General features: G+C 40.3%; 1 protein-coding gene across 1 annotated transcript in view; it reads left to right on the forward strand.

The window, feature by feature from the left end:
- Positions 1 to 19,451, forward strand: part of LOC115810006 (MAM domain-containing glycosylphosphatidylinositol anchor protein 2) — a 97,584-nt gene that overhangs the window by 35,466 nt on the left and 42,667 nt on the right. The window contains 2 exon segments of the mRNA XM_030771901.1: positions 5,712 to 5,844; positions 6,955 to 7,224. Of these exon segments, the coding sequence (XP_030627761.1) occupies positions 5,712 to 5,844; positions 6,955 to 7,224 (403 nt within the window).

Raw genomic sequence — 19,451 nt, forward strand, 5'->3', positions numbered from 1 at the left:
ATTGACAGATGCATTAAATGAGCCTAAATTCTCCTTCGTTCTCACCTTCATTAGCACCGCCGTCACAGAGCAAATAATCAATGAAACATCTTATTTGTAAAATTGTAGAGGGAGGTAATGGAAATCTGGTAACAGCAGTTTGAAAGAAGACTTATCATTTTTCTCAAGTTGGTCTTTTCTCTCTAATTCAGGAACTGAAAAGGCCTTTCTCATCCTCATTTTGTTACCTCAAGGCCTCTCCATTGGTCACCGTGGTTGCCTTTCTTTTGTTACTTTAGCTTTTAAACATTCACATAAGCTATTCTGGCTAAAGTGCCCGGGCACTGTATTTGTATAGTTTACACCCTCTGCCAAAAAGGAAGCTATGAGTGCACAGATGAATGAATGGATGAATGAATGAATAAGTAATGAACAGTAGTATTTGAAAATCCCATTTTCTTTGGTAAGAAGGGATAGGATGTCAATAGGAAGGCACCAAAGGTCAGTACAGTGCTTATTAGAAGAATACCTAAAAAGACTTAGGGACAGACCATCATTTTTACTGACTGTGCACACTACTTCTCCATGCAACACAACATAACTATAAGATTTCACGTGCCTGTCTGCATAAAAATTGGAAATTGATATTTTGCTGAGAGGATAGTGTCTGGATCATAGCAGTTTTGAATTTAGACCACATAGCTGAGGTCATCTTTTGGTCCTGGGTGAGGTTGCCTAAGTGATATCAGTTCTGGGCCTTTAGATATGATGCCATAAGTGATGTCAGCTCTAAGTCCTTGGTTAGGTAGCATAGATGATGTCAGCTTTGTAACTTGTTGCACCACTCTTGAAAAGGATGCAAAGGGTCCAATGACAGCAATTGACTGAACTCAGATATTTACTGCACTTGGGGCCTTTTCTGGTTTATGGTTTTGGGTGAATATTCAACTGAAACTCTTAAATGTGCAGCCAGAAATATCTAACTGGTATCATTATTTCATCACTGGCTGCATATATCAGTTTCTTTAGGTTGATGTTGAGGACTGGATAAATATGTAGATTTTCTAGCCAACCAATGATGCCTATGAAGAGGACTTAACTGATGGCCTTGAAGACCAAATAGAAAATCAATGTGTACTGTACTTGCCTGAAGGCAATTTTTATATAACTCTCAAAATAGTGGGGCATGAAGGGATTGGGCCTGTTCTGTTTCAGTTGTGGGGAGGGTCATTTATTCTGTCTGTTAAAATGCTCAGAGTGGCCTTGTCAATTTTATGCTATACTAAACCAAGTAGTTGTGTTTTTTTAATCAATACAGCTCCAGGCATCAAAATCACAACCATCAACATCATACGGCACTCACAATGATGAACACTAAAGACACACTACACAAAATAAATAAATAAATAAATAAAGTGAAATGAATGGAGCTCCATCAATTTTCTGTGTCCACTTTATGTGCTTTACTGCCTATTCATTACAGCAATCCCCCGAAAAAAAAAAAAAAGAAAATGAATGCCAAAAAATGTACTCTTCTTATTACAATATTATAATGGAACCATAGCATACACTGGAACATCTGTCAGTCATTCAGGTGAGTAAAACTGACACGCTGACTTTATTGCATCCTTAAAAAGGCAGGGTGTAGATTAGTAGGCATCTTTCCATGCCATGTACAGGCTAGAGGGTTAGCCTTAAAAAGAAACCTGATAACCATCAATCTAATGTAGCTCATACAACCTTCCATTTATTCCCATTTTTTCCTGAATTTGGAATATCCAAATACATGAATAAATTACCTCCTAAATCTCACCCGCACAGGGCGGCCAACCACGTTTAGGAGAGTGCGGATAGCTCCGCCTCGTTGGCTCCACTTCTGGCAGGTCATTTTGCTCTTTTCAAAGGTTTCAAACTACATAAAGGGACAAAAGCTCTCATGCAAAGCCTGCATCCATGCTTGCTTGACAAATCACCAGGTGGGAGAACGCATCTGGGAATTTGGAGACATGCTGAGCTTTCACTCTCAGGATATGAATTGCACCCAATGGCCATGACGGTCTTAATTTTATACTCTCAGCAAGTACGGAGATTGGAAAACAGAAGAAGGTTCAGATTTACTTAAGTTTTGCTGGTTTCTCAACACTTGTAAGACTGTGAACATAAGCAAAAAGTGTTGTTTCATTTAGGTGGCACACAGAAGTTTGCTGACCTTAAACTGGTGACCTGAGTTGTGGATTTTTATACAAGGACCCGGGTTAATGTATAATTTTGCATGTTCCATTTGGACTGTGACTACAGAGAGAGGATGATATCAGTGTAATTAAGGAGCGTAGCACAAAGCTGAGAGAGAACTCACCTGGCTTTTTTCAAATCCCAATTTGGGTCCATCACCTAGTGGCCCAGAAAAATAATAGTGAAGCACCTTCTAGCATTGTCTTCATATATTTGCTCCAGTTATTTTTGGAGATTAAAGTAACTGATCAGAGTTAATGTAACTCTGCAATACCATCGCTTTTGTTATTGTTGAACAAATCTATGACTTGAGGATGGAAGTTCACCTTCCATTTTACGTGTGCTTACCATGATTTGAGTCAAAATATCAATACACAAACACGTCATTTAAAAGATCACCTCCAAACAGGAAACTTTTTGTCTTTACTGTTTGTTTTTCTGCACAAGCACATTAGCTCCTTTTATGGTCATTCTTAGCATGTCTAGCCCTAAGAGTTAAACTGCTTAGTTATCAGATTAGCACATGTCAAAAATGATGGCGCTGTCGTAGGGGAAAGAGTGAAACTCGCAGACGTGTTGAATCTAAAAGGAAATTTCCAGACCACCAGTGAAATTTTAATGTCTTTCCTATTGCCATTTTAGTTGTAAATCATTTTCTAAAATAAATCCAGCCCCTCATTTCCTAAAATCCTCCTAAGTTTGGGACAGTCTTAAAAGTCTTCTTCAGACGCATCTTTCTTATGTAAGGTCTTTCCAAAAGCATCCTCCTTTAAGAGCCTCTTGAAAATGATTGTAAATTAACGTGCCTCAAACTAAATATAATATCAGAGAGAAAAACTCCCCATGTGCCATCTGCAGGACTTACTGCAAACTACAGATCTGTCCTGTAACTTCTTATGGCATTTATTTACAAGGCCCACATTTTGTAAGACTTTGCAATCACCAAACATAGAAAACAACCAAATTAAGAGGGTTAATGTTTTTCATAACATTAGAAGACTGAGAATTACAAAATGTTAGTTTTAGAATAGAGAAACACAGGCTACTGACATGTTTATTGTGATGTGTTATTCATTAGACGTTCCATCATGTAATGTTTGAAAGGAATGGGTTTTTTTTTTGCAATATGATTCCAGAAATTGCTCTTTTCTCCAGTGGTGAAAAAGCCTATTCCACAAAATATTTTTATTTTTCTTAACCCTCTTTTCTGATTCCCTTACCTTGCCTTTAAGTGTAGGCTTTGACCTGGTTCCCCTATACTGCAAAGAAAGCCATTTGAATTTTCCTGAGCCATTTAGGGGGCAAAAGGATTCCACATGTTTACATTGCTGTATATAGGACATTGCTGTGTATTGAAGAGCAGTCAACAACATTTCAATTTAACAGTGTGTGCACTGAAGTAAGACATCCACTGGATTCCAGTTATAACCACAGTGTAAATGCCTTTTAATCCACAGTGGAATTCATGGAAGAATCTGTCTAATTGTGTCTTTTTTCATGATTCACCAATCAGCACAAAAACAATGGTGGAGTCGTTGAATTGGCCAGGTCTTTTTTTTTCTTTCTTTTTTTTTTTTTTAAACATAGCTTTCACACAGATAAGCTGAAAAATGTGGGAGGATTTTAAGCTCAGCACGATTGTGGCTCTGGTAATTAGCCGAGACGTGCACACTGTTTCCGATTGGTCTTTTCTTCATTTGCTTTTCTCCTCTGTCATCTTCCCCACAAAGAGATTTCAGAACACACAATGCTCAGCGGACACTTGTCAAACCTGTTGCGTTGTTTGTTGTTTTTTGTGTCGGTAAATGCTAGTGTATAATATCTCTCACTAAGAGGACTACAGTTAGAGTGGCTTGCTTTTATGTGTGTGTGTGTGTGTGTGTGTGTGTGCACCCCTGTTTGTGTAACTCTATGTGTGGGTGTGCTTCAGTAACATAGCATTCCAACATCAAGGAAAGGATTCTTAAAAGCTTTTATGGTGTGGTCATTCAGTGACACAGCAATGCAGAAAGAATGATCATTTTCTCTCTACTAGAGACATATATAAACACACATTTACTGTCCACTGTTTCCCTCCTACCCTCTTTTCTCCTCTCAATTCCCTGTCTTTCTTTTACAATAGTCTGTACCCCCTCTTTATTTCTCTCTCTCTCTCTCTCTCTCTCTCTCTCTCTCTCTCTCTTTCTATTTATCTATCTTCTTTCTTTCTTCTCTGTGACATCTACACATTCAGTCTGACTCATTCTATTTCTCCCTTGTTCCTTCCTCCCAGTCATGCAGTAAATGGATTTTTACTCTTATTGGTCTCCCAACAGGGGCTTGGCCTCTGCTCTTCAAACACAACATATTCTGATATCAGCCTAAAACAGAGAGGTAACAGTCTCTGCTTATCTCGTAGAATTATGTTTTGGGATGATTATGGAGAAATGACAGAGATGAATGATCTTAATTCTGAGGACTGCCACAGTGTGATGCGTCTGATATTCTAATCTCTCCTGATGAGAGGGGAGCTAGATCAAAGACCTTCATCAAAACTCCCCATCACTGGCTCTGTCTGCTCTCAGATCTGAAGATGTTAAATACGCATTCAGAGGCAACCAGGCTAAAGACCCCCTGCTACTCTTCATCAGACTGCTGTAGTATAGTTTGATGGAATAACACATAACATAACCCACTGAGAAGTTATCATCTTCTCTAATTAAAATCTTTAGCACTGACATATCATTTGCTCATGGTCCAGTGAATGTATTTTCATTTAGATGTGACTGTTTGAAATTATGTCACAGTCCATGTGAGGATTAGTGCCAATGCATTCAGCGTTTATATTTTCATCTCATAATTGCATATATTCAACATGAGAAAATGTAACGTACAGACAACATTTCAGTATAGGACACCCGCTGCAAGTGGTGTCTATGTGTGCGGATTAACAGTACATGCACTAATTTGCAGACCTCATTTCTCCTCATCAATACTGCTCTTTATGAACTGATCAATGCATGTTTGATTGGGCAAATGAACTAGATTCTATGGTATTGTGAACATACATCTCAGAGCTGTGATTTAGTTTTTATGTAGGGAGATTTTTTTCATCAGTACTTTAAATAGAATAGAATAGAATAGAATAGAATAGAATAGAATAGAATAGAATAGAATGTGATACCACATAGAAGGTTTGATTAGTGAGTTGAGTGGCCATTCTAAAATTTTGTGTTTTTAAGTTTATGCATCAAATAAATTTATCTTCAGTCAAATCAGGTGAAAATCATTTAGAACATAACGTTGAGGGGCGGTTCTCATGAACCCATTAGCATTTCAGTTTAGCACAAATCCTGCCTGTCATTCCTGCTATTTACTTCTAAATAAATACGCGTTGTGAAGGTGACTCTTAAGTCAAATCTGCGGCGCTGTTACCGGGTTAAGTGACAGTGCAAAGATGTGAAATGTTTTTAGAAACATACATTTGCACATTACTCCTTGTCTTTTGCTCTGAGCTGCAGGGGGAGACTAAGATCCTGAAACTGAAGAATCTGAGGCCCAAAGACTACGCCAACTACAGCTGCATTGCCTCCGTCAGAAACGTATGTGGTATCCCTGACCGCAAGGTCATCTTTAGACTCACCAACAGAACAGGTAAGAGCTCCTTCCAGGACTGCTTTGTCTCCTGGTCTTCACAGGCCCTTCATGAGTCAAAATTCAGTTTAGAGTTTGTTTGCACAATGGGGAATTTTTGTCTGAATTCAGTATGCTCTAACATGCAGCGGAGTTTAACTCATTTAAGAGGTTCGTTTGTTCATAGGTTATTAAAGTTTGTCAAGAAAGGTTTTTTTCCCTAAGTGTTTGTAATTTTAGGCACAGTCCTAAGGAATATGCATAGCAAACAGCACAGTAATAAAATGACATGGAAAGAGTTCAAACGTGACATTTACACACGACACTGGTATTATTGAGCTAACTCTGCTGGCAGGCTGTCTAGCCTGTTCCTGTTCAGATATCTGTGACCTTTTCATTACGTGTTACATTGGAGAACCATGAAAAAAACAGAAACTGTGACACATGACCCATACCCCTGCACAGTACTGCATCTAAACAGCACATTTCCCATTGAAAAACATCCAACCATGTGATCAGGTGCTGGAAAGGTTCTGTTTGTTTGTGCAAAACAAATCCTGTTGAAATTATGCAGCATAGCAATGTACGCCTCTGAAACACTTATGTGTTTTTGAATTCTCGTTCACCTGAACAGTTCAAACTAATTACTGTTGTATTTTTGATGACAACTGTATATAAAAAAAGCGACTGAAATATGGTATAGATTGTACCTGTACCTGTGATAAAACCGCATAATTTCTGAAGGTGTTTACTGCAACACTGGTGATGCAGAAGTGGTTTTGGAGTTTGATAGATAGATGCTCATTCCACTTCTATGTCAGAGTTGCCAATATCAAAGCCCCAGTCAGCACTTTCCCAGTGAATTATTTTCAATAGCAATTTTAAAAATGATACCAATGGTCAATGTGCTTACATAAGTGTGTTTGTGTGCAGAAATGTAATGGAGTACTTCAGTGTAGTATGCACAAGCAAAAATGTAAACAAAACTTAGAACTGTGAAATAAATTATGGTTTCATGCAGATGTGCTCATGCATTTTAATTCCGTTCAGATAGGGAAAGTTGACAACTTCAAATCAGGCCATTTTTATTTGTGTAGACAGTATAAATGAACTCATTTTCTGCCACTGCAGCATCTCCCTCTATAAAGCTGCTGGTTGAGGACCCTATTATAGTGAACCCAGGTCAGTCTGTCTCCCTGGTGTGCATCACGACGGGAGGAGAGCCCCCGCCCACCCTCACATGGATCAGCAGCAGAGAAACCCTGCCTGAGAAAAGCGTGGTAAAGGACGGTACCCTCACCCTACCCTCCATCTCCTCTGAGGACGCAGGCGTCTACAGCTGCATCGCCAGCAATAACGTGGGCAACCCTGCCAAGAAGTCCACCACTATAATTGTTCGAGGTACTGTATCCACACTGAAGGTACACACAACATAACCACCCAAACTGGGAATAATTGTAGTAGCATTGGAAAGGTCTGTTTAGGTCAAGGTTTTCATATTATTTGCCGTATAATGAGGTATACTATTAAAGTGTTTGTGCCATTTGAGTGACTGTCATACTGACAGAATAGATTAGAGTCTGATGTGATTGCGGTAATCACATTGACTCTTAATTTTCAGAGCAAATGATGGACTCCACAGAGGAGGAAACTGCTTAGCAGCATCACACCCAGCATTCCAGTGCATGCTAGTCTGCGATATCTGAGCGTCAGATTTAATATTATAACTTGTTTGGCTGTGAAGGGCAAAGCCTGCAGTGCATTACTGCGGGTGGACTTATTAAATGGCCAGTTACAGCAATTAACAGACAGCACTCAGGGTAATCACTAAACAGCCAACTTATTCCATTAGCAGAGAGTTTGAGGCTCCTCCCTCAAGGTATAAAACGGCTGCCAAATCTACTACTCGTCGAACATCACAATTACTGACTGTGTATGTGTGTGTGCAGCATATGGCTTGAATGTGTGTGCCTGTGAGTGTCTATTGTCCATATGTGAAAGAGTGTGTGTGTGTGTGTGTGTGTTTGTGTGTTTGTGTTGTTTATATTTGTTTATCACACTAGTCCTTGAAAAGCTCACTTGTGGCTGCACTGCCAGAAGGACTGCGTGTGTGTGTTTGTGTGTCTGTGTCTGTGTGTGTGTGTGTGTGTGTGTGTCTGTGTGTCTGTGTATGCATGCATGCTGTGTGTCTAGATCTCGCCTCAGCAGATGGTGGCTTTTCTGTCCACACTTCCCAGCAGTCCTTGAGGACATTCAGTTTGGCCCAGTCCTCCTGAATCCCAGCATGCTCTTGGCATGCCATACACCCTCAGTCATGATCCTCCTTCTGGATCTGAGAACTGGCTCTTCTCTCCAACACTAAATCACTTCGCTGCTTCCCTTAAAGCTGCACACACATGCGTGGGCTCTCTCCCTATCTTTCTGAAAAGATCAGTCCCAGCTGGATGAAGAGAAGTCTGTGTGTGTGTGTGTGTGTGTGTGTGTCTGATGAAATGGATTTCAGTGGTTATGAGCCTTTGCTTCTCACTAATCAAAGGTTTTGGGTCAAAGGCACCACAGGAGCTGCGCTCTTTGCCTTCATACAGAGAGCAGTTGGCTGGGATCTGGGCTAAGTTTGTAGCCTGCTTCCCTCTCTTTTTTCACTCCTAAAGTCTGTGAGTTTTATTCCTCTGCCTAATGATGTGATGAGAGTCACATATTTGGAGCCAAAGAACTCTGTGTTAAATGTCTCTATGCTCATACCATCACATTTCCCCAGGAAGCTTTCAGATCACTGAAGGAGAAGTACTTAACAAATAAGATTTTATTCACCTCATATAAAAAACCTCTCTCTCTCTCTCTCTCTCTCTCTCTCTCTCTCTCTCTCTCTCTCTCTCTCTCTCTCTCTCTCTCTCTCTCTCTCTCTCTCTCTCTCGCCATCTCTCTCTCTCCATATGTTGCCTCATCACATTTATAGGAGAGCATACAGCCATCACTCCCTGCTGAGTTATTTGAACTACAGAAAGAGCAAAAAAGAAACCAGTCCACCAATTCTGCTTTTCTCTAACGCTCTCTGCCTGTGTGAGACAGAATGAAAGCCTTTGTCCTGCTTGTAAATCAGCAGGGGAACAGTTGCCTTCAAATTTGCTTTGGGATAAAAGTGGATGAATCACGTTTGTGTTTCTGTGTCAGCAACCAATGACATGGCAGAACTGAGCAGGCAGAGTGGACAGACATGTCTATGTCGTGTGTGATGGACTGATAGAGATGTCAAGTCACACATGATCAACAAATTCATTTCACCCCTTTGCCAAACTCTGTTTGCGTGTGTGTGTGTGTGTTTGTGTGCATGTGTGCATGTGTGTGTGTGTGTGTGTGTGTGTGTGTGCCTTTGTGTGTGTCAGTGACAATTGTACATAAATATTTGTATGTTTGTACTAGGGCTTGGTCGATTGTTTTAAGAATTTTGATTCCATTGATTATAAAAGTAGGAAATGACTGGAAATATCACTGTTTTAAATTTTTAGTATGCTTGCAAATTCTTTTTGGAAGTATGTGAGGGTCTCTTGACAATTAAAGCATTTCTACAGTAAATGCATCTCCTTACAAATATTTGAAGGACAGGCTCTTGCTCATCCTAATTAGGGTCGCAAAGGGTGCTGGGGCCTATCCCAGCATTCATTGGGTGAAAGGCGGGGAAACACCCCGGACAGGTCGCATCACAGTGAAGGACGCAGTGTCTTTTCACCCAAAACATAGGTTCACTCATTAATAGCTGTATATACTCAGTTGCTACACTTTGAAAGGAAATCAACACTCTACACTGACTCTTCACTCAAAAAAGGTCACTGAGCAATGTGCACTGATCATGAGTGAAAATACACTCTCCAGTGCAGAGTAGGTGCTCCACAGGAACAGCTGCAGAGGATGCTGAAACATCAGAGATAGAATTTGCTCAGAACTGGGAAACTGCCGCTGTTTATCTTTCCTGAGTAACAGTGTGGCAGATGTGGGTTTAATGAGATATTTCTCAAGTTCTCTGCTGATGAGAATGTCTCTGAGTGCTGTGCTTGGTTGCTCCATAAAACCAAACTTAGAAACGCAAGCCTATCCACCTGAGGCTATTGTATGGGACATGTTGTGTTGTGTAAGTTAATTTTGCTGCAAGAGCTTTGACCTCTTCAAGGATAGCCCTGTCTGCATTACTGCACCGAGCTTGCTTTGAGTAAAGATCTGGGCCCGGGGCTACTCGGGGCAGATTTTTCTTCACACACGTTCTGTACCTGGCGGGCCAGTAATTAGGGTGGATGGAAAGTCCTCTGATCTGTGAGAATGATCTTCTTCACAGTGACAACAGATTCTCGCATGTAAGCAGAGGAAACTTCAAATGAGTCTTAAAATATCTTTGGCGTCGGTCTGTAAATATTTCTGAGGTCGCTGGCCTTGGGACAGACAGCTCATCCAGCTTTGAATCACTGACACCGGAGCTGAATGATCTCCAGGAGTTCCACCTCGTTAATGATGCTGGCTGCGCACAGTTTTCTTCTGCAAAGAGGTCTGTGCAAAAGAGGGATGTAGGGAGAAACTGATGTTTGAATCTTTGGAAATGCTGTTTGAATCTTTGGAAATGGCTTTGTTGAGCTTAGATGTAGATTTCAGGCCATCCATTTTTGAAGTTCAGCTAGACCTGTGGAGCTGACTGACAATAGATCCTGGTTAGTGCTCTATTCTTTTTAGGACTGGTTTTTACATCTGTGTATTGTAATGTAATGTGTTTGTGATTATGTGTTCAGGCACGTGTGTATGCATGTGTGTGTGTATGTGTGTGTGTGTGTGTGTGTGTATGCTATGTACGTACATAAGCATAGATGGAAGCTGTATAGATTGAAAAGAGGTGGGGTGGCTACACTTCTTTCTCTCTCTCTCACGGTCATCTGTCTTTCTCTGTCATATTTGTACCCTTGACTAAAGTCATTGGTAGCATTGTGTCAATTGGAGAGTGCCATCTGGCCCAGCTAAGAGTGTTAATCTTTACATGCTGATTCTGTGCAAGGCATCTAGAAGTCCAACTTAGTAGCACACCAGTGGTGGACGACAAGGACAGGAACATCGCAACAAGGACAAAGAGAGAGAAAGAAAAAGAGAGAGAAAAGTTGTAGATGTTGTGCTTTACTTTTGTTCAGATACATCTTTAAAACAAGGCAGGTTCACTGGTGGTCATGTACAACCAACATATGAACATCTTGTAGTGCTTATTATAAAGGATATGTACCATTCCCTGCCCAATAAAACAGAGTGCACAGTAGGTGAATCTGCAGTTTAAAAGCATAATCACTCGATCTCATTACACATTTTGAAGCAGCTGTTAGAAGACCTTAGCATAACCTCTCTGTTCAAGTCCAGAAAACAGAGGATTAGTTTAGTGATGAGGAATTTGCTAAAGATGTGTGAGTTCATTTTGTTTCTTATCATCCAGAGCCACACAGTTTGGAAGTGTAAGTATGAGCTGAGTGTGTGTGTGTGTGTGTGTGTGTGTGTGTGTGTGTGTGTGTGTGTGTGAAATCTTTAAGCTATGGGGCATGTATGCTACAAGCCATTAGACTGAGCTAATGAGATCCATTAATCAAACACAAGTACTTAAAATTCTGCTGTATAAAACACATTATGAATTTCACTTTAGATAAACGATGCATTTGCAAACTGAACTTGTTTAATGATTGCTTTTTACTTCTTTTCATTGAAATACTTTTTTTTGTCATAAAGCATTATGGAATTTTCTGATGGCAGTTTAGTCCCCTGTTGTTTCTGCTTATTCAGCTCTGACCTGTGTCTGATGTGAGCTCCACTAATGTCAAAAACATTGAGAGCAGTGGAAGTGAATGTGTCCAGCAGATGCTGTATCATTAAAATTGCATTCTGAATGTTGATTTTTGCATGTTAACTCCCATTTGTGTACCTTGTGTGTTTGCTAGAGGAGTACTTTTGAAGCCAAGTTCCTAAGCAAGTGTTGTACTCACCTCAAATTATATATATAAATATATTAAAAAAACACTTAGAGCTTTTGTTGGCAGTTCCTTTCCTGTTCAGTGAGCCAGTTTCCCACTTTCAGATTATTCTGGAACATCCACAGCAGTGTAAACTGTGCCCTCGGTTTACCTCACACTGCCTCATAAGATAGGTAACCTGATGAGGAAACCATGAGAAAGAGTGGAAGTACTGTTTTTGCCAACCATCCTCACAGTATTAATGAGGAATGATGAAGGCTGGTCGTGTGTGTGTTTGTGTGTGTGTGTGTGTGTGTGTGTGTGTGTGTGTGCATGCGCACATGTGTGTGTGCACTTGCATATGCGTGTGTGTGTTTGGGCAGTAGATGCACTGTGTCCTAATTGGAAAAGCATCTCTCCTGTCCTGCATGCTGCTTTACCAAAGGCTGAAATCCCTTAGGGATGACTCTCATCTCTTTGTAAATGTGGTGACTTGCCTCTGCCAGCATAAGGAAAGATCCTCCACTTCCTCACAGCTCTGAGTAAGCAGGAGTCATCAATGCTGCTAGATTTTTCACCGTCCGTCTCCAAAACTGTTACATTCCCGTACTTCCTCCTAAGAATGAAGTTTTTGAAATCTAAATCTGAAATTGGAATCAGAAAAAAATCTTATACTGTGCATGGCATTGTGTTATTTTATTACTTTTCCCATAAATCTGATCAGTAGAAAATACAAACCCTTCCACTCTTATTATTATTCTTATTCTTACTCTTATTCAACAATCAATATTAAAATCCACCCCAGGATGTAATCCTCTCTCATTTAGAGTTTCATCTATGAATGAAACAAAAGCCTAGTGTAAGCTGGGTAATATCCATACTGGGCTTATTACCTTTCTTTTATTTGTCCTCTGCATGTTATGAGGGGAGCCATATGTTAGAAGAGTAGGAACTCTGTATTATATGCCTCCCTGTTCATCAGTCATTACTTTTCCTCCACAAGCTGCCCGATGTCTGAGGAGGTTGCACTTTACAAATAAGATTGTATTTACATCAAATAAAAAAACACCTCACCAGGCTGTCACTGCTGCACCAGACGCGCACACACCGCTCTCCATATGCTGTCTAATCAAATTTCTAAGAGAGCATGGAGTCATCACTCCCTGCTGCCTTATTTGGATTGTACACAAAAACAGCGGGTCAAAAACAAACTAATCTGCATGTCTTCTGAATGTGTGTGTGTGTGTGTGTGTGTGTGTGTGTGTGCATGTGTCAGAGAGAGAGAGAGAGAGAGAGAGAATAAAGCCTTGCGTTTTGCTTGTAAATCAACATGTAAATGAATGCCTTCAAATTTGCTTTGGCATAAAGAGTTGGCCAGAGCTGCAAGAATTTCCATATGTCAGTGACCAGTGCCAGTTAGATGGCAGAACTGAGCAGGCAGAGTGGACACACATGTCTGCTGAAGGGACATAGAGTTACGTTATCTCTGACCAGCTGACGGAGATGTCAGTCACACATAATGGACGTCAAAGACATTTCACCCTTTCACTAGGTGGAATGTGTTTGTGTGGAAATGTGGTTCAGTGTGCGTATTTTTGTATCAAACCTGTGCGAAAATAGTTTTTTCAAGGCTTCATTAAATAATAGAGAATTTCTTTTTAGATGTTTGTGTCCTTGTCGTTTTTATCATTGAGAGCTTTAGAGAGTGTAAAATTCTGCTGCATAAACACATTACAAGTATTATTTTAGACAAACAATGTACTTTCTAGTTCAGCTTGTTCAGGGATTACAGGTTTTATTTTTCTTTTTAATTAATCACTTTTTATTCGTGTAAAGAATTTAAGGAATTTTTTGATGGGAGTTGAATCTTCTTTTGTCTCTGCTTACTCAGATCTACCATGTATCTGTGAGAGCTCTTAAGGGTATTGGGAGAAAATGGGTCTAGCAGAAGCCTTGTCATTAAAAATGAATTCTAAATGTGTGTTTTTGTACGTTAACTTGCGTTTGTAGCCTTGTCTGTTTGATACAGGAGCGCTTTTAAGCCAAGGATTCTACGCTAGTGTTTTACCTCCGCTCTGCTTGGCAGTTTTTCCAGTTTAGTAAGCCACTTCCCTGCTTTCAGAATCCACATCCTCAAAATGTACAGCCTTGTTTAATGTGACCTCAGTTTACCTCTCACTGCTGAGTACAATAGGTAAACTGAGTACGATACGTAAGCAGATGAGGATGTAGTGAGAAACATGTAAAAGTACTGTTTCTGCCAACTGTCCTCCTCACTGAATATTTTTCATTAATCATGTTGAGTGTGTGTGTGTGCGTGTGTGTGTGTGTGTGTGTGTGTGTGTGTGTGTGTGTGTGTGTGTGTGTGTGTGTGTGCGCGTGTGTGCGTGCGTGTGTGTGTGTGTGTGTGTGTGGGTAGGTTGCTGGGAAGAGACCTCTAGTCTCCCTGTAATTGGCATCTCTCTGGACCCTTTTTCACCCTTTTCACCTAGTTTAGCAAAATCTCAAACCCCAGAGGGTGACTGTCATCTCTTTTTGAATTGGTGATAGGTTTCCTCCACAGCAGCAAAATCCCCCACTTACTCTGAGAGAGCAGGAATCAGGATTGTTGCTTTACTTCCAGCCATTTACCAAGGGAAGCAATAACATTCTTGTATTTCACACTCACTAATGTGAATGTGTGACCTGTGACACATCATGTCCTTTTATCTCAGGTGTCCTAGAGACAGCTGTTGCTAAGCAGTTATGTTCGGTCTCACAGAGAAATAATATTCATTAAGTGTTTCAGTTAAGTTTTAGAGGACACCATAGCACATAGCATAGATACTGTTCTGCTTAACATACTTCTGTCCTCCAACCATGCTTTTTATATATATATATATATATATATATATATATATATATATGTACTTGCGCTACAATAATTATGTAGGACAGGTTACATAAGACAAATGTCATCCTGCTGCTAAAGAACAGGTGTGGGGATTTTACATCCACCAATGATTTGTGTCATTGTTTCTCAGTTCTGCTTCTGCGGAACCAGAGTTTTGCACATTTCAGGTGTCTCACTGCTATAACAAACGTCAATCAGCTGGTCGAGCAGTAGATAAATATCCGATGGGTCAAATTAGTCGTGATAGATCAGGGAGGAGAGTCTTCAAAGTGTGTCATGCCGTGTGCCCCTAGGAGCAGAGGAATTGAGCAAAAGCACTGATTTAAAGTTGATACAATCTTTGATGGTGCGATATCGGCCGGTATGAGGCAACAGATACCCTTGAGGGATTTGGGCACTTGGCTGATCAAAAGCTAATTCGTATGACGCTCTGCAGGAGAGTGCCACAGTGGTAGCAACACAAAGTGGAGAGATGAGAGTCTCATAAGGGTTTAATGAGAACTCTCCAGTCACACACACACAGGTGTATGCCTCAGACACTAAATCTGTTGTGACTGCTGTCAGCTTCAAGATGGTATGACAGAGAGTGTTCTTATTCACTTTTCCCCACATATCCATAACTGTACAGCCCTCACTAAACATAAAAAAACCACATCCTTTAACTGTTTCCATATTTCTGTGTCCTGTACCATTTGTGTTATTTTTTTCTATGTAGTGTAATATGTTTCATCAGGCACTGAGCACCTTCACTGTAATATCAGGCTCGTGCTTTTTAAAGGCGGGATTCTACGCTCCTGGCATGAAAACATTGCAAAGGGTCTTGTGTCTTTGCAGCAATTTATAAACTGTTGGCATACATCTATGAAACATGTATCAGGTCTTATGAAATGTATGAATGTAGAGGGTCATCTCTCTCAATCTACAGCCACAATCAACAACCAAGAGACTTCCTATTTTTTCAAGGTATAAAACAGATAACGTCTGAGAGCTTCTGCTTTTTGTGGAGACCCTGTGAAGCCATCTTAACAAACAGAAAAAAACCTTCAGGGTCTGTTATTGTTGCAGCTGTTACGACTCTTATAAAATGATTTTTAATGCTGATTGTCTTTTCAATCTTCACTGAGAGTCTGAGAGGAGAGGGGTTTTTTTTTCCCACTAACTTGATTTGTAACAACAGACCATACTCATTTAGTAACCCAAACTGAGAGTACAAGATTTTAATACAGTAGATACAGATGATGTTCTATAGATGGGCTAAAAAATATTGCTGGTATAAGTGCATGTGTTTTCTCTGGTTTAGATCAAATTGATGTCTACCAATTTGTTCATGTAAAAAATGAGTCCCCTGAGTTCACTGAAGTAAAGTATGATGTACCAGGCTCTGTGCCCAGACTGCTTTTGTCCTCATCGTATATGTTACAGCTAAGTGATATTATTTGTAAAAGTGACATCATCTTCCATTGTTATGGTTACAGCATAGACAGCTGTATATCTTTTGTGTACTTCCTATCAGATGTATATCATTTCGAAAGTATCTCAGCTCCCCAAGACTGTTTCAATAACATCAGTAACTGGATGAATTGGTGACTGCTGAACTGTGATGAAAGTGTTGATACTTGATCCTTAGGCTGCCAGAAATTAGCTAACTAATTATAGTTTGCGACAGCAGCTTTTCTCTGTTGCACTTAGTGTGGTGTTAAAGAACATAGATTTTGACTGAATTTTTTGGTGCACGCATTTAAGGTGTTTCTGTTGCAGCGTTCTTTTAATTAGAGAACATTACTAAGTAAGCGTGGGAACGTGCTGTTTTCATGATGCTAAAAACTACGTGTATTGATTCATGACTGAGCCACTGCAAAGCTTTGTTCTCTGAATGTTCCCCACTTTCTCTAAAAAGGCCTTTCAGTCTAAAATGTAGCAAGTAGAGCTCTTTTGTGAATTAGAAAACTTTCACAAATTAGACCTGTTCTGTATTCTGTACAGCTTCAGGTTACATTCTGTTATGATTATAAATTACCATAGCTCACTTACAAAGCTGTGAGCGAGCTTTCTCCTCAATACTTTTTTGTGCAGTCCTCCCCCATATGTTTCACTCACAAGGTCCAGGTTATCTGGCGCTGTCTAGTGTAGCATACAGACAATACAGCATTTTCTCTCAGGACTCCACGGCTATTGTCTTCCAACAAATAAATGGGATTGAGATACTTGAGTCCAAAAACAGCAGTTTCAGCCATTGTTATGAGTATATGCTGGGATGTCCTGTCTTGTTTTCAAAGTCAAAGGAGCATTGCTACCCTCTCTCCATAGCTCATCATTTGCTGAGGAGGTGCTTATGTGTCAGGTGGTCTTCCTACCTATGCTTCCCAGTGCCTCTGAATTTTAGTTATGGTGCTGCATCTAGGCCTGTGAGAGATTCATTACTGCTCTCTCTCTACCACACAACCCATATACTCTCCTCCTCTGATCTGTGCATCCCCTAATCTGTGCATTGTTTCGTGTTTTACCTCTCTGGGGTGGACCATAACTGACGGCAGCTGTATTTCACAACCAGTCCTGAGCCTAGTCGTTGATTCCACTTGAGTATCTTATTGCCCACTTACATGCATGCTTTCCTAAGCATACCTGGTCTCATTTCTTTTCCTCCCTGTGACCTATCTGTGCACACAGCATTTAAGCTGTCTGTGATACTAACATCTGTTATTTCAAATTATTAATACGAGCACCTATTCACTACACTTCTTCTCCACCTCTACCCACCCTGGGGCCACCTGCCCCTGGAGTCCAGACATATGTATTAAGGATGAGTGGCACACCAGACTCAGCTCCGGGCCCTCTATCGCTTTGATTATCACCTAATCTCTAGAAAGTTCCGCTTTGATCTTGTGTTGCCTGCCTGCTGGCCCTATCCCTTGTGATGGCTACTCATGCTTTCTCTTCAGCTGCATCTCTGCCTCCTCTGAACTGATCATGCAGTCTCAAAAAACTGATTCTGCACATGCGCTTTTAATGAGTGAAGATAAATCACAGATCTTCTTGCTCTTTTATCCCTAGTTCCGTAAGGTAGACTAACTTCTGGGTGCCAGTAAAAGGACAATGGGCCCCCTTTTTATGAACCCTAGCTGCTCGAAAGGCTTCTTCCAACTGTAGCCTAAGGGGGTATTTCCATGCCACACTTGCCTGAGGCATGCTCACTGTGGGTTTCAGGCCAGGTATTCAGCAAGTTGCTTTGTGGGAAGGTCTACCCTAAGCAGAGCTATATTAATATAATTGAAATGATTAGAATTGAATTATCAGTGTAGACATCCTTTGCAATGGAGACATTAGGACACGTTGCAGGTCTGTTGACAGGAGCACTAGCATTGGAAAAACAGGTGACTGGAGCTGCAGTGTGCCATGGCAAATAAACAAGAGAAATTTTCAGAGAAACTGGGGGGACAAGAGTGGTGTGTATTTGTGTAGATATTTGATTTGATTTTTTGAAACTATTATCAGTGAATTCAGGGGACTACTATAGCCGAACTGAGGCGGTTGTTTACTTGAAATGAAATGTTATTTCATATTGTCCCTGGTTGATCCTGTTTCATGTTAAGCCGAGTTTATTTGCAAGTTGTGTCATTAGGAAAGAGTGTACAAGTGACATATTCCAGTTGCACATGACAATTGCTGGACAATCCAACACAGGACGGATGGAACTGTATAGGACTATATAAAATAAATCAGTAAAAAGATACAGATTCACAGAATAAAAAAGTCACAAAAGTATCTTCTGGAGACAGGGCATTTCGCATTTTTTCATCAGAATGAACCCCATGTTTGCAGGTAAGATCACTTTTTGTGTGAAATGATAAATCTTATAACATTATTCAGTTACTCCAGCAGTTCTACACATTGTCACTCAAGGAGCTGCATGTGACTGACGAGTGTGAGAAGAAAAACACCTGTTATTTAAACTGAAAAAGATCTTCTGTAGTGTTAGTTCATCGTTACAGTTTCTGTTTCACAGGACAAGGGCAAGCATGAGTCAAGCAACCAAATCAAGCCTTCTTCCCTAATATATCAACACAATTATAAGACTTGAACTACAGTGAAATTACATTGATCAAAAACAAGGGAATGGGAAAAAATATCATGACACTGTCAGTCATTCTTGTTTTGCCTCTGGTATTTTGTCTTTATTCAGTTTCCTGCATTTCAATCTGACAGGGTTTGCTTTTTGTTTACTCTTGTTTTAAGATGATAGTGTTTCACAAGAACAGATTTCAGAAGAAGAGATTTTGTGGCCCCTTGAGTTTTTACTGAGGTAAAACACTGCCACACCTTCTGAATCAAATAAACAGCTCCCAGGCAAAGAAAGGAGGGGTGGGGTTGGAGCAGGCTTGATGAGTGAATGAGAGCTGGCATTATTGCAGAGCTAGTGACGGTCGTTTTTTTTTTTTTTGGTGGTGTTTTTTTTTTTTTTTGTGATACATTCTCCACAGTTGGTCCATGTAATGTTCTTGTTGTGGGATAATTAGTGCAATTACAGCCTCACCTGCATGTCTAAATGAAAACAGGCAGCGAAGAACTGCTGTTGGTGAACACACAAATTGGATGGCACTTTGCTTGATGAACCCTCTCATGATGCTGCATTACTGTGACTGCATCATTTACATATCACATATATGTATTTATTGGCACTTAACTCATCACACTAAAGAAGCTCATTCCCCAAAACAATGTGGTATTACAGAGTGTCAGAGGGGAAATGTTTCCGGAGTTGTGATGAGCTGGGG

This window comes from Chanos chanos, chromosome 4, assembly GCF_902362185.1.
Source record: "Chanos chanos chromosome 4, fChaCha1.1, whole genome shotgun sequence".
NCBI classification, from domain to species: domain Eukaryota; kingdom Metazoa; phylum Chordata; class Actinopteri; order Gonorynchiformes; family Chanidae; genus Chanos; species Chanos chanos.